Source organism: Somniosus microcephalus, chromosome 1, assembly GCF_052327205.1.
Source record: "Somniosus microcephalus isolate GS21.2 chromosome 1, FLI_Smic_1.0, whole genome shotgun sequence".
Lineage (NCBI taxonomy): Eukaryota > Metazoa > Chordata > Chondrichthyes > Squaliformes > Somniosidae > Somniosus > Somniosus microcephalus.
In genome coordinates this window covers 133,404,271-133,418,724 of record NC_140987.1, presented here as the reverse complement: position 1 = coordinate 133,418,724, position 14,454 = coordinate 133,404,271, and the positions used below count along the sequence as shown (strand labels likewise).

Sequence of the window (14,454 nt, the reverse complement as noted above, 5' to 3'; positions counted from 1 at the left end):
TGAATGGTTGAGAGTATGGTATTTGGGGATTGTAGTAGTACATCGTCAGGATGAAATGAATTCGATTGGTGGAATGGGGGTAATTAGTATTTGGGGGAACATTAGTGGGTTTGGGCATAATGTGTAGTTGAGGGTGATGGATAACGGGTATTTGCGGGATGTCTTTCTATGTCAGCTGCCCCCGCCTTCTCTGGCCCTGCATGGCTTCCCCATCTGGATTTTGTGTTTCAGGGTGCTCGCAATGTTGCCAATGCTGTATTTATTGTCCATCTCCTAGTTGCCCTTCATCTTGAACATCTGAAGTCCTGTCATGGTGGTGTTAGGTAAGGAATTCTAGGACATTGACACAATGATGAAGGAATAGCGATGTACAGCGGAAATGATAATGTATATCCAAGATTGGATGGTACTCGACTTGGAGCTGACAAAATTCCTTCTCTCTACTGCTCTTTATTTGTTTCTCTATCTCAGCCTATTCCATTTATATTTATTTCAAACCTCAACCATTACCTTTGTCCTATCCTACACGACCCCCCCACTAACTCCCCAAAACCCTCTACCAGTCTAGATATCCACCACTGCCACATTCAAACTAGTCGTTTCCCAACGACCCCCAGCAAATACCCGTTATCCATCACCCTCCACTACTCATTATGTCCAAACCCACTAACGTTCCCCCAAATACTAATTACTCCCTTCCACCAATCGAATTCTTGTCGCTCCACGCCATTCATCCTGACTATACTACTACAATCCCCAAATACTCACCATACTCAACCACTCAAGTTTAACCCATGTCCTTTCACTTTTCAGCCATGCTATTCCTAATCTCGTATAAATGCAAGTTCTTTTGAGATTACAGCATTCTGTTTTAGAAGGCTATGCTGGTTTTGTGTTAGAACCTTTTTTTTAATTATATATAAAAACATTTTTCTATATACTAACAGATCTTGTGTCATTGCTCATACTAACATTAGGTAGATTATTTTCCAAGAATAGGCGTTTTATATCATACAATGCATAATGTAATATTTTGCTGCTAAAATGGTGGCTCCCCTCTTAAGGCCACAAAATCTTCTTGTAAGTAGGTATTGTTAGATCCGTGATTCTGAGAGTATGATGTTTTTCAATAACCACACGGATGCTGTAACTTAACAATAAACAGGTATTTACTGGAGGAGGGTAGTCTCAAGACTGGGGGTACAGAGGCATGCGCAAGGCTTATATACAGGTGTGGTCACTGCCGGTACTACAGTATACAGGAGCTGTAAAAGTAGTTCTCTCTTAAAGGCACATACACTACAATTCTTCCCCTTTTAGATTAGTAGTACCCCTAATATTCAAATAACAATTAACACTTTAACAGTACATTAAACAACAATAGTCCATTTATAGATTCAGTCTTTGGGGCGGCTTCCTGACTCTTTTGGGATAGCGCCTTTCCTGAGGTTCTTGTTCTTGGTGCAGAGGCGATTCTGGCCCCTTTTCATCGGGTAGTTCATCGGTTTCCACTGCTACTGGTTCGGAGGTAGATGCTACCGGTATGTCGGGTTCATCCCCAGGTACTCGAGACATGGGGATGACTCGTTCCTGTGACGCTAAGATCTGATCGACGTGGCGTCTCACAATGTTCTCCCCGACATCCACTGTGTACATTAATGGCCCCTGCCTTGTGCATATCGTTCCGGGTTGCCATTTCTCTGTTCGGTAGTCCCGGGCCAAGACTGGTTGCCCTACATTGAAGCTCCTTGTCGGCTTCTCATTGACGTGCTGGAATTGTTTGTCCTCAACATTTCTTCGCACATTTGGTCTGAGCAAGTCCAGACAAGATCTCAACCTTCGGTTAAAGAACATCATAGCCGGGGTCTGGTTGGTAACTGCATGTGTCGCGTTTCGGTAGGCTAATAAGAAATTGTCCACCTTATGCTGTAGTGGAATTTCATCGTCGCACATGGCCTTTATCGCCTTCTTAAAGGTTTGTACGAACCTCTCAGCCAAGCCATTTGTGGCTGGATGATACGGGGCGGATGTGTAATGCCTTACCCCATTCCTTCTCATAAATTTTCGAAACTCTTCGGACACAAACTGTGGTCCATTATCAGAGCAAATCTGCTCTGGCAAGCCGTTTCTGGCAAATATGGTCCGTAGGACTGCAATCGTTTTCTCTGTAGTGGTTGAGGACATTTTTATCACCTCAGGCCACTTCGAATGAGCATCCACTGCTATTAAGAACATTGAGTCCATGAATGGACCAGCAAAATCAATATGCACCCGTTCCCATGGAGAGGAGGGCCACTCCCATGGGTGTAGAGGGGCATGTGGTGGTGCATTTTGGACCTTCTGGCATCCTGAGCAGCTCTTGGTTAGGTCTTCGATTTGTTGATCGATTCCCGGCCACCACACAAGCCCTAGCAAGGCTTTTCATTTTCACTCCCCCCAGATGACCTTCATGCAGCTCATTTAGCACTCTCTCCCTTAACTTGGGTGGAATCACCACTCAGGATCCACACATCACTGTCCCCTGGCATACTGACAGCTGTTCTCTTCTGGATGAGAATGCTGGCAACAGTGAGTCGCCATGTGTTGGCCATCCCCTCACCGTCAAATCATATACCCGAGACAGTGTCGGATCATTGCGGGTCTCCTTCTCTATATCCACGTTCGTTACTGGCAATCGTTCAATTATTGACGAATAAAATATCTCTATAGGGTCCACTGCTGGTGCTTCCTCCACAGTAGGCAGTGGCAGGCGCGATAGCCCATCAGCGTTCCCATGCTGTTTCGTGCCTTTATATTCTATTTCATATTGATTCGCCCCTAGAAACAGGGACCATCTTTGTAACTGTTGTGCAGTTGTCACTGGAGCGCCCCTCTTAGGACTAAAGATGGAGACAAGTGGTTGGTGGTCAGTCATCAAGGTGAACTTCTGCCCATGCAAATAGTGGTTGAATTTTTTTACTCCCCATACTAGGCCGAGGGCCTCCCTGTCAATCTGGGCGTAGTTGCGCTCGGCTGAGGTTAGTGACCGAGACGCAAAGGCTACTGGTCTCTCCAACCCGTCTGGGAATTTGTGCGACAGCACCGCTCCAATACCATAGGGTGATGCATCACATGCCAAACGAATTGGTAGTGCTGGGTTGAAATGGGCCAACACCTCTTTTGATGTGATCAATTCTTTGCACTTCTGGAAAGCTCGTCTATGTTCGTCATTCCACTTCCATGGTACCCGTTTGCAGTAGGGTGTTCAGTGGGTGTAATACCGTGGACAAATTTGGTAAGAACTTGTGGTAGTAGTTTACCAGCCCGAGGAACGACCTCAGTTGTGACACATTTTCCGGTGCTGGAGCCTTGACTACTGCCTCTATCTTGTCAGGGGACTTATGTAACCCCTCTTCATTGATGACGTGGCCACAATACAAGATCTGTTTCTGGAAAAACTCGCACTTGTGGCGATTAGCTCGTAGCCCATACTCCTTTAATCTGGTGAGCACCTTCTCCAAGTTGGCGAGGTGATCACTGCCATTTTCGCCTGTGACCAGGATGTCGTCCAAATAACACTGGGTCCCTGGAATCCCTTGCAGGACTTGATCCATTGCCCTCTGCCAGATAGCCGGAGCCGATGCTACCCCGAACACCAGCCGGTTGTATTGATAGAGACCTTTGAGTGTTAATCGTAAGGTATTGTTTCGAAGCTTCTTCTACCTCCATTTGCAAGTACGCCTGGGCTAGATCAATTTTGGTGAAACGTTTACCTCCAGATAGCGAGGAGAAAATATCCTCAATTCGTGGAAGCGGATATTGTACCGTGTGAATGACTGGGTTCACTGTCACCTTAAAATCCCTACAGATGCGGACCTTCTTTGGTTCCCCAGGCGTATTACTCAACGACCTCTTCATTACAGGAACGATGGGTGTAGCCCACTCGCTCCAGTCTACTTTGGACAGTACTCCTGAACATTCCAACCCTTCCAGCTCTGCTTCGACGGCTGGTCGGATCGTATAAGGCACTGGTCTGGCCTTAAGAAACTTTGGGCTTGCATTTTCCTCTATTTTAATCGTTGCTGTTATGCCTTTTAGTGTTCCGGGTCCCTCCTGGAACACTTCTTTTGCGTCAGTTAGCATTTTTGACAGTCGTCCATGTGGTGTATGTGCCTTTAAGAGCCCCAGGTGTGCGTAATGCCGGTAATTACCACTTGGGCTATATAAGCCTGTGTATTGTGTATATCCTTTAGAAACCCCCCCCCCCAGACTTGCTTAGTAAATACCTATGAACCAACTCCTGTCTTCAGTGTCTTTATCTACACACGGACAATACAGTCCAGGTGTGACGTCGTCATCCTTTTTGGCCTCAACCTTCAGTGCCTGTATGGAATGCCAATCTAAATGTATCTTCCAGATCCATTCACGTCCTAGCAGTGGTGATCCTCCATCTGGCAATACATACATATCCATTTTAGGTATTTCCTGGCCTTTGTATATCACTTTCACCCTTATTTTTCCTTTGGGGTAGACTTTTTGCCCCGTGTACGTCTTCAAGACAATCTCTGTAGCTTTCAAGGGTATGTGTGAAAATAGCCGCTTGTAGTCTCTTTGGTTTATGACTGTTAGGGCTGATCCTGTGTCCAATTCCACTTCCACTTGGACTCCGTCTATCTTGAGTGTAACCCAGATAGTCTGGTGATCCTCCATTTTGGTTACCTTATGTAGTTTCAGACAACCCAGCTCCTTGCTTCCAGAGTCTGTGTCACTTTTCTGTTCATCTGAACTACTATCCATCACCTGTTGTACCTTTTTGTACTTCTGTGGAGATTTCTTACTGTTGGTTTTCTTCCCAGACCTGCAGACTCTTGCTATGTGTCCTGCTTTTCCACACTGTCTGCACACTTGGTCCTTGAACCAACAATCCTTCTGGTCATGTGTTGTTCTGCCACAGCGATAGCACTTCCCTGTTCCATAGGACATTTCATCGGTGCCATATTCTTGCGGTCTCCGTTGTATCTCTGCAGCGCCCCTTGCGGCTGCTTCGTGTGATACTGCCATACTGAAAGCCTTGTCCAGCGTAAGATCCTTTTCTGATAGAAGCCATTTCTGGGTTCCTTCACTTTGTAGCCCACACACAAACATGTCCCTTAACGTATCTGCTAGTCCCGCTCCAAACTGGCAGTGTTTCGATAGCTTGCGCAGTTCCGTTAGGTACTCAGCATTGCTTTCGTCTTTGTGTTGGTTCCTTTTATGGAACTTAAATCGTTCTGCTATCAGCAGCGGTGTGGGGTTTAAGTGGTCCTGTAGGATTTCTACTATACTTTCGAAATTCTTGTTCACAGGCTTCTCTGGGGTTATTAGGTTTTGCAGTAACCCATAAGTTTTTGCACCCATGGAATTTAACAAAACCAGTGCTTTCCTAGCATCTGGCACTTCATTCGCCCTGCAATACGTTCCACATATGTCACCCAATCTTCGACTTCATTGTCGAACGTAGAGATACTGCCACTCTTCGGCATCCCTGGGTGTGATTTAACTGTCAAAATGGCGTCTCCCGCGCTTCCCCTTCTTCTCCGCTGGCACAAAATGGCGTCTCCCGCGCTTTCCTTCCTTCCCGCGCTCGACCTTCTCCACTGCGGCTTCTAAAAATGGCGTCTCCCGTGCTCTCCCTTCTTCTCCCCATGGACACTGTTCAGCCCTTGAGCCCTGGCTGTGCTCTGCGCGTTCTTTTTTCTCTCGACGCCGCTCGGTCCTGAACCCGGCTGTTGCTTTACCCTCTCTCTCTCTCTCTCCGTTTTGTTTCTTTTTTTTTTCTCTCCGCTGCTCGGTTTTCAACCCCCGGCTGCGCCCTGTGCGCTTCACCCTCTGTCTTACCCCATCGACGCTGCTCGGCTTTCTCTCCGCCGTTGGTTGGCTCCAGCCGCCGCTGTCCGGGAAGGGTCTGCGCTGGACCTGTCGTCAGTCTCTTGCTGATCGTCGTGGCTGGGAAACCATGCCCGGCTCTCCACAGCCTCCCCTGCGATGTTCACTCTCTGCCGGACGACTGGGCGGTTGCTCATGGTCGACGCCCGTGTTCCAGGCCTCGACTTTCTTACACCGCCCTCCCGGAGCGAATCCTCGAAGGGAAATGCAGAGTTGCAGGTCGATTCGAATCGACACTCGTCGCCACTGTTAGATCCGTGATTCTGAGAGTATGATGTTTTTCAATAACCACACGGATGCTGTAACTTAACAATCAACAGGTATTTACTGGAGGAGGGTAGTCTCAAGACTGGGGGTACAGAGGCATGTGCAAGGCTTATATACAGGTGTGGTCACTGCCGGTACTACAGTATGGAGGAGCTGTAAAAGTAGTTCTGTCTTAAAGGTACATACACTACAGGTATACCCTGGAGTCAAGGGCTTTTTCCCCTAAAACTATGGGGGCAAACATTCCTTGATGACACCATCAAACATTTTCATCTTTTTTAAAAAGATAGGAAGATGGGAGGAAAGACGAAGCAAAGTACGAAAGTTAATCATTTCTTGAGAAGTAGAATTCCAACTTTTCTGAGCATAAACCACCTGCTACAGACCCACCATGTTGAGGCCCTGGTCAAAACCAAGACTCTCAGGTGATGCATGTGACAGTTCATCTTTGGCTACCTCTCATGCTCATGGGTGCCTTAGCCCTGAACATTATTAAACATACTGGAGCGCTCAGCATCTAGTGAGAAGATGCATTATTTTCAAAGAAGAAGAGCATTACCGTGCATTACAACGTATTATTCTGCTGTGGTCAGTCTCTAGCAAGCTGCTTTGTCACTCTTCATGAGGGAATAAAGATGAAGGAAGTCCTTTATGTTTACTCCCCTTCCATTTCCTTTTGTTTCCTATAAACCAGATCATCCTCAGCTAAATCAAGATGATGAAATGAGAAATGTCTAATACTATTGAATACACTGAATCACAAATGGTATCCTTTATAAGCACTCTCATATTCTCGCAGCATTACTTGTAATGCATAGGGCTCGGGGGCAAGTGCTGGGGCAACGAGGAAGCTGCATGTTGCACGAGCCTGGGAAGGAAGCAACAATGGACAGTACTCGCCCGTGGTGAGCCCTGCATTGCGGCGGAGGTTGGGGGTGGAGTGGAAAAAAGAACCCATTTGGCAGTAAAAGAAAGTAGGTTGGTTGGCTCTTTGCTCACGACGGCAGACGCCAGAGAGGGAAGCCAGTTCAAAAATAACATTTATTCACATCAGTGTACAAGTGACTTATAAATGAAGAATGTACCACCTGTCTAGCTTTAATAGAAGGTGGGATGCTAAAAACTCTCATGGCTGTTGTACTGCACAGAAATTGTAATTTTGTTAGAACCAATCACATTTTAACAAAGGTAAAGTTCTATATCGTCAATATAGAATTTTTTTGTCACAATGTGATTGTTTCAGTCACAAAATTGACACTATAACCATCAATTAAAAAACAGCAGAAACACTCAACCAATCTGAAAGATCAAGCATGAGAATTTTGACAGACACGACACAAAAAACGATGAGAAGATATACTGTACCATTTACTTGCCAAGTCTCAGATTGGCTCAGTTGGTAGCTCTCGTCTCTAACTCAAAGTGAAAAACCCCATTCCAGGACTTCAGTGCATAATCTAGGCTGACACCTGAGTGTACTACTGAAGGAGTGCTGCATTGTCAGATGAGGCCCAGTCTGTCTGTTGCAGTGATTCATGCGGATGTAAAAAATTCCATGGCACTATTAGTCGGGAATTTTCCCCGTGTCCTGGCCAATATTACTCCTTCAACAAACACCACCAAAAACTATGTGCTTCATCTCATTTGCTGTTTGGGAGACTTTGCTGTGTGTAAATTAGCTGCCGTGTTTACCCACATAACAGTGACTGCACATCAAAAAGTAATTGAACAGATGTGAAGCGTTTTGGAATATCCTGAGAGACATGATAAGATGCTATAGAAGTTCTTTCCTTCAGTAACTCACTTTCTAAAGAAAATGTAATTCTGCAGTACCTGCCACATGATCCTACATGCTTTCAGGTTAAACGCAAGGATATCACTTTCACTTACTTCAAAACGTGAGTATGCTCAACACGTTCACCTCAATGTGATGAAACTATTCATGCCACACCTCTGAAGTTAACTGTATCATTTGGTACTAAACCATACAAACCGGCAAGGTCCCAGGTTCAATCCTTACTCCAAGTCTCATGATCTCAACTAGGGCAATAGTATGGACACTACAATTACTCTGTTCCCAAAGCAGATAACAAATTACTGATCACTAGCTAATGTCATTACTGGATCAGACTCACTGTGCTGTGCCTAGAGTCAAATGCCTGGTTGAAATTCACTTTTTAAACAAACATATGAAGAATGGCCACTTGGGTGAGGCAGCACATTAAGACAAACCACCACTTTAAATTGTGGCCAGGAGGAGAGTTCACTATACATTTATTATATATACACATAAACACATTAGAAAAGCTGGTAGTGAATGTTAAAGCTATAAAGTTGTGCCTCTGTGGATTTTGATGACATCACAACACGCCTACCTAGATAAATTTAGCTTCATAATAAAGATAACATTTTATGCAGAACAAAGAAAAAAAGCTTGCATTTATATAGCGCCTTTCACGACCTCAGAATGTCCCAAAGCACATTACAGCCAATGAAGTACTTTTGAAGTGCAGTCACTGTTGTAATGTAGGAAACACGGTAACCAATTTGTGTACAGCAAGTTCCCACAAACAGCAATGTGATCATGACCAGATAATCTGTTTCAGTGATGTTTATTGAGGAATAAATATTGGCCAGGACACCAGGGTTAACGCCCCTGTTCTTCTTCAAAATAGCGCCATGGGATCTTTTACGTCCACGTGAGAGCAGAGACTTGGTTTAATGTCTCATCCGAAAGACCACACCTCTGACACTACAGCCCTCCCTCAGTACTGCACTGGAGTGTCAGCTTAGATTCTTGTACTCAAGTCTTTGGAGTGGGACTTGAACCCAAATCCTTCTGACACACGAGGCGAGTGTGCTACCAACTGAGCCACAGCTAACAATTCCAATTATTCTGCTGCAGAAACTAGGATTACTGTTCCCAAAGTCCACTCTACTCTTACAACTAAAATTCAATTCTACTAAAAGCCACCTCTAAGCAGGCCTTAAGAGCAGGACCAGTACTGTAAATCAATGAACATAACAGGCTTACAGTAACAATGACAGTTTCAGGCAGGAAAACCGTTGGTCCATCTATTCCAGCTCCCCACAGTATTCCCTTGGTACAATTCTAATAACCTGAATACCATTTGTTGACCAAGAACTTGCTTAATTCCTTCTTGAACCACCTTATGATATCTTGTTCCAACACTCCATGCGGGAATCTGTTCCACATTCTTACCATCCATTTCAGCAAAAAAAATTGCTCTGCATTTCCTTTTTTTTAATTTCTCTCAATTTGTAAATATGACCACTCGTGCTTAAATTATGTACACTGCAGAAAAGTCTACTCGAATCCAATTTTTCCATACCCGTCATAATTTTAAACACATTATATCCCCTCTCCTTTTCTTTGCAAGACAAAGACCCAGGGTGGTCAACTTTTCCACATATGCCATTCCTTTAAGTTCTTGGATCAACGGCGTAGCCCTTCTCTGTACCCCCTACTTTTGAAATAGGATGACCAAACTGCACGCAGTACTACAGATGTTGTCTCACCAGTTTTAAATTGTCTTCTCTGGATTTAGCGGGTCAGGTGTAGCACTGTCGACTGAGTCAGAAGGTTGTGGGTTTAAGTCCCACTCCAAATACTTGTGCACATAATCCAGGTACTTCATTTGGAGATGCCGTCTTTCAGATCAGATGTTAAATCGAGGCCCCGTCTGTCCTCAAGTAGATGTAAAAGATCCTATGGTACTATGTTGAAGATGAGCAGGGGAGTTCTCCCCGGGGTCCTGGCCAATATTTATCCCTCAACCAACATCACTAAAAGAGATTACCTGATCATTAGTTCATTGCTGTTGTGGGACCTTGTTGTGTGCTAATTAGCTTCCACATTACCTACTTTGCAACAGTTCACTTCAAAAGTATTTAATTGGCTGTCAAGTGGTTTGGAACATCCTGAGTTCATGAAAGGCACTATATCAATGCAAGTTATTTCTTTATTTCTTCTATGTTACACTATTTGCTATGCACCCCAACATTCTGTTTGCTTTTTTAACAGCCTGGGATCATGGTGCTGATGGTTTTAGTGATCTCTCCACTAAAACCCCAAGATATCTCTCCTGCTCCGATACCTCAACTACGATTTTTATACCCAGCTGCAGAGGACTGAAATTATAACTCTTAGTGGTCTATATTGACAAATAGTACTACAAAATTATTAAAGCTGGGATTTGCTCCTAAACAGTGTTGCATTTTGCGGCAGGGAGCCCCACATTGTGACATTTAAATCATTCTTTAATCAGTTATCACGATAACACTTATTCTCAAGATCAACCAATTTTTCATACACAACAGCAACTCTTCAAAAGTGTCATGTATGTTTTTAATAGTTTCCATTATTATTTTAAAAGTCTAAAATGATATGTTAATCACATGGTATAAGTAGATTGTAATGGCACACAATAAAATATGATAAAAGATCACCACTTGCAGTTATCAAAATTGGTGGATAGTTGTAACTCATTGCTGGACATGACCAGGGTTAACAATGGTGATAATATCTGTACTCATTATTAATAATGCTGTGTTCATAATATAAATCTAACAAACTATGTTCGACAACACCCACACATAAACTTCAAGATCTGTCAGTCAATACCTTACAACGAATGTGAGTTCGCATTGACATGAACATTAATGCGGCTAGAAACACAACCCAGACGCCTGGCATAGTCATTGTGGATGCCGCATTGGAATCTTTAATTGCATCATCTGCACTCCTCTACTTTAACCTTCTAACCCAATGCTGCTGCAACTAATGGTTATTCTAGCTTCAAATGCTATTTTAAGCTCTATTGTGGTGTAATGATATCATCCACTATGATACGAATCAGATCATATAAAATCAGATGGTTCAGCCTTCTAAAAATCAATTTGAAAGCACATTAAAATACTTATGTAGCAGGCTAAAGGCTCAATGTCTCACGTAGAAACAAGATTTGATGTGTCATATCAAAATAACAACTTGTGTGGCATGTACAGATACTTTTCCCACTCATTTTTACCTAGTATTCTTAATCAACATGTTGGGGACGAAAGGCTATGAGCACAATGCCAGTTCTATCTTGATACACAAAGTTACCACTGATTAATATCTTTCAGTTCACAAAACAGAATGGATATATTACAGTCAAGTAATATTTTATGCTGATTTGATTATACAGGTAGTAACCACAAGCTTGAATAGGTTTGGTGGAGAAGTTTGACCATACAAGCACATTGGGCATGCATCAAGGTAAAAATGTACTTCATTGTTCTGCCAAACAGATAATAGGAACCTCACTTGACCTGGATCCATGTCACGGCTTACAGGGACTAGCAAATTGAGTCCTGTGGATGCATTCAAAGGTATTCTTGTTCTCTGCTGCATACAGATGAAATCCCGCCATATGATGATAAACAAAGCTACTAGTTCAAACACAAGGATACAAACACTACTGAATATAACTCAGTCAAAAGCATTGCATATTTTCACTGCCTGAAAAAAAAAAATTTCACAAAGTATGAACCGCTCTCTTTTATCATTAAAGGTCTGCTTCCACCCTTAATGTGAGGCCATCATACAATTCCCATGGTGTTGCCCTTATTGTTTATTTGGATATTTTTCCCTCATTGACAAAGTTTGGCATTTGTGTAATGGGATCTCTGTCTGTGGCTGCTGTGATCAAGTAATCCATTTAATGATTTAATCCGAGGCATAATACCCCTTATTATATCACTGGCATTCTTTATTTTAAACATGGTGCGGCACTTGATACAGTTAACTTAAAATGCTTCTCTACTTTTGGCCTCAACTATTAAAGGCTCATTCCAGCTATACTCTATTGATCTTGTTAGTTACTGGTCTGTGCACTATTTCTCAAAAGTGAAAAGCAATATGGAAGACTTTACAAAGTCCCAGTTTATGAAATGTTGTTGTGTGCAATCAAGGTTTTGGAAGAAAGATCAAAAGTAATTATTTTACAATTTGTTGGCTGGGGCATTAACCAAAGAAATTTATTCAAACTCCCCATCCAAAACATGCACAAAAAAAGACATATTTAATCGTTAGTTGACTTGTTTAGGTAATTTAAATTAGTCTATCTGCAGCAACTATACAATCCTTGTTTTATTACAACTTGCATCGTCTTTGGTTAAATACAGTAGCAGCACATCACCTAACAATGTCACCTGATAAAACAGACCCATGTATTGAAAACACACCATATACGTTTTCCTACATAAGTAATGCTTCAAGACAAATTTCACAATATATCAAATGTACACGTTACATACTGCAAGTGTATGAGCATTTCCTTTATATTCAGTTATATGTACAAATGGTACGGATGAAAAATGAAAGGCTTAATAGCCAAGATTCCAATGACATGAACATTGTGAAAAACTCTATCTACACCCCAGATTACAGAAATTGATCAAACATGTTCACGTTACTATTCTAACGTAAAATGGCTCCATTTAAAGGGTTCCGAGTATCACTTCAATGCAAGGTATCATTGCAAATAGGTCGTCTATTTTGGTGACTGCATGCAAGATACTCTAATTATTAAAGAATAACCGTAACTCCCTCTCATTCCCATTTGGGGTTCTGCATCCAGAACTGAAAACAATGTCGCCAAAATTCGTTTTCACCACAACAACTCTTAGTACATTAAAGTAAATAAATAAATAAACACGCACAAATATCAGGTAACAACCCGCACCCCACTGCACAGACCCGACTAGCTTATTAAAAGCGGGACACACACACACGGTCTGTTACATTGCCGTGGTGGAGCGCGGGTGGGGGTGTCCAGTCGGTTTGGGCGAAAGGGGTGATCTCTTTTTTTAAAATTCACGTAAACTATTTCCATTTTTTTTTAATGTAAAGTTTTATTTTTAATTCCCTCCTCCCGGGTCCTCTCCATCGACAAGACTCACCGAGCAGCAGTAGTTTCAGTTCTCTGCGCGCATCCCGCTTGTCTCTCCGGAGCTGCCTCTCGATCTCCGCGTTGATCCTTTTCGCTTCTTTCGCTTCTTCGCTCAGGCAGCACGCCATGATGGAGTCGAGAGTCATGTAGCCGACTTGTGTGTGTGTTGTGTGTGTAGGGGGGGTTCTCCTCTCAGTATTCCACAACCTTACTAAACATGGAGAATTCACGGGGAGTTGTAAAGGCGGGTGGGGGGAAAAAACACAATCGAAAATTAAAAACTAGCACAAACTGAGAGAAAGGCTGACGCTGAGTATTTTGAAATCCCAAGCTGAGGGGTCTCTGATCTCTCGTTAATGTTCTCCTCACGCTATGAAGGGATACAAATATATCCTGCGGCAACGCTTTTCACTCTCGCTTGTTTTTTTCTGTACAGTCGCCGGGTTGTCGAACCCCCGTATCGCTGTCACTTTCTCCCGTCAGCTTGGCGGCGAGTTTCCGAAGACGAGCAGGCGGCTGAGAGCACAGAAAGGAGCGAGAAATCCTGCGGCTGTTTCCGCCAGATCCACGGGCGTGGTAAAGTGGAGAGAATATGGCGGACACTTACTCCCTCCCTCTCACTGGAGAGACTGGGAATGCAGCCGCAAAATCACAATCACTGCACACACCTTGGGAACAAATACAAAAATACAGGGCAATAGAAACCCAATAATAAGACTGCGCCCTCTTTTTCCTCCACAATATTTTATTCCCAAATGGACGTTTTTATACTTCCCCATTTTCATATTTATTATATTTATATATAATGCCTACAGTTTTTTTTCATTAGCTCCCTCGTCCCTGATTTTATTATAAACCATGGTGGCTCTCTAATCATAAAATGACGTTGTAATTGGAAAGAGCTCGGAGGGGGTGTTGATTTTATGACTGGAAGCATATTTTTTAATGAATTCTGCAGGGATATGGGTAGAAAACTGTAGCAAAAGTAGGAAATCCGGCCACGTTTTTCTTTTTTTTGCTAAGGTGCATAAACGGGACATCATTTGATGTTACAGCAGTTCGAAGTCGGTCGAAACAGTCCGTACTACGTTGAGATGTTAATTGGGAACAAAGGGTGAACAATTTCAAACTGCCCCATTCCGTATTCCATTGACCTGGAACATCCGCGGAGCAACTAGAGGGCATTTCTTATAGGAATTCAGATCCATCCCGGAACACACGTATCGACTTCACTCAAAAATGACAAGATTAACTGAAATCCTCTGTGTATTTTATATGTTTGTAAATCCCTTGTTGACATTAACTCATTAAGACCACGATAGTGTTT

The 14,454-nt window shown here is 43.1% G+C and overlaps 1 protein-coding gene across 2 annotated transcripts in view; it reads right to left on the bottom strand.

Moving 5' to 3' along the window:
- The window catches only part of LOC147124364 (guanine nucleotide-binding protein G(q) subunit alpha-like), a 246,758-nt gene extending 232,858 nt beyond the window's left edge, over positions 1-13,900 (bottom strand). The window contains exon 1 of one of the 2 annotated variants that reach the window (XM_085985802.1): positions 13,138-13,900. In XM_085985802.1, the coding sequence (XP_085841928.1) occupies positions 13,138-13,273 (136 nt within the window). In that variant the 5' untranslated portion in view covers positions 13,274-13,900. The remainder of the gene's footprint in view (positions 1-13,137) is intronic. The other variant, XM_085985793.1, reaches the window with a different exon arrangement.
- Positions 13,901-14,454: the final 554 nt, after the last annotated feature.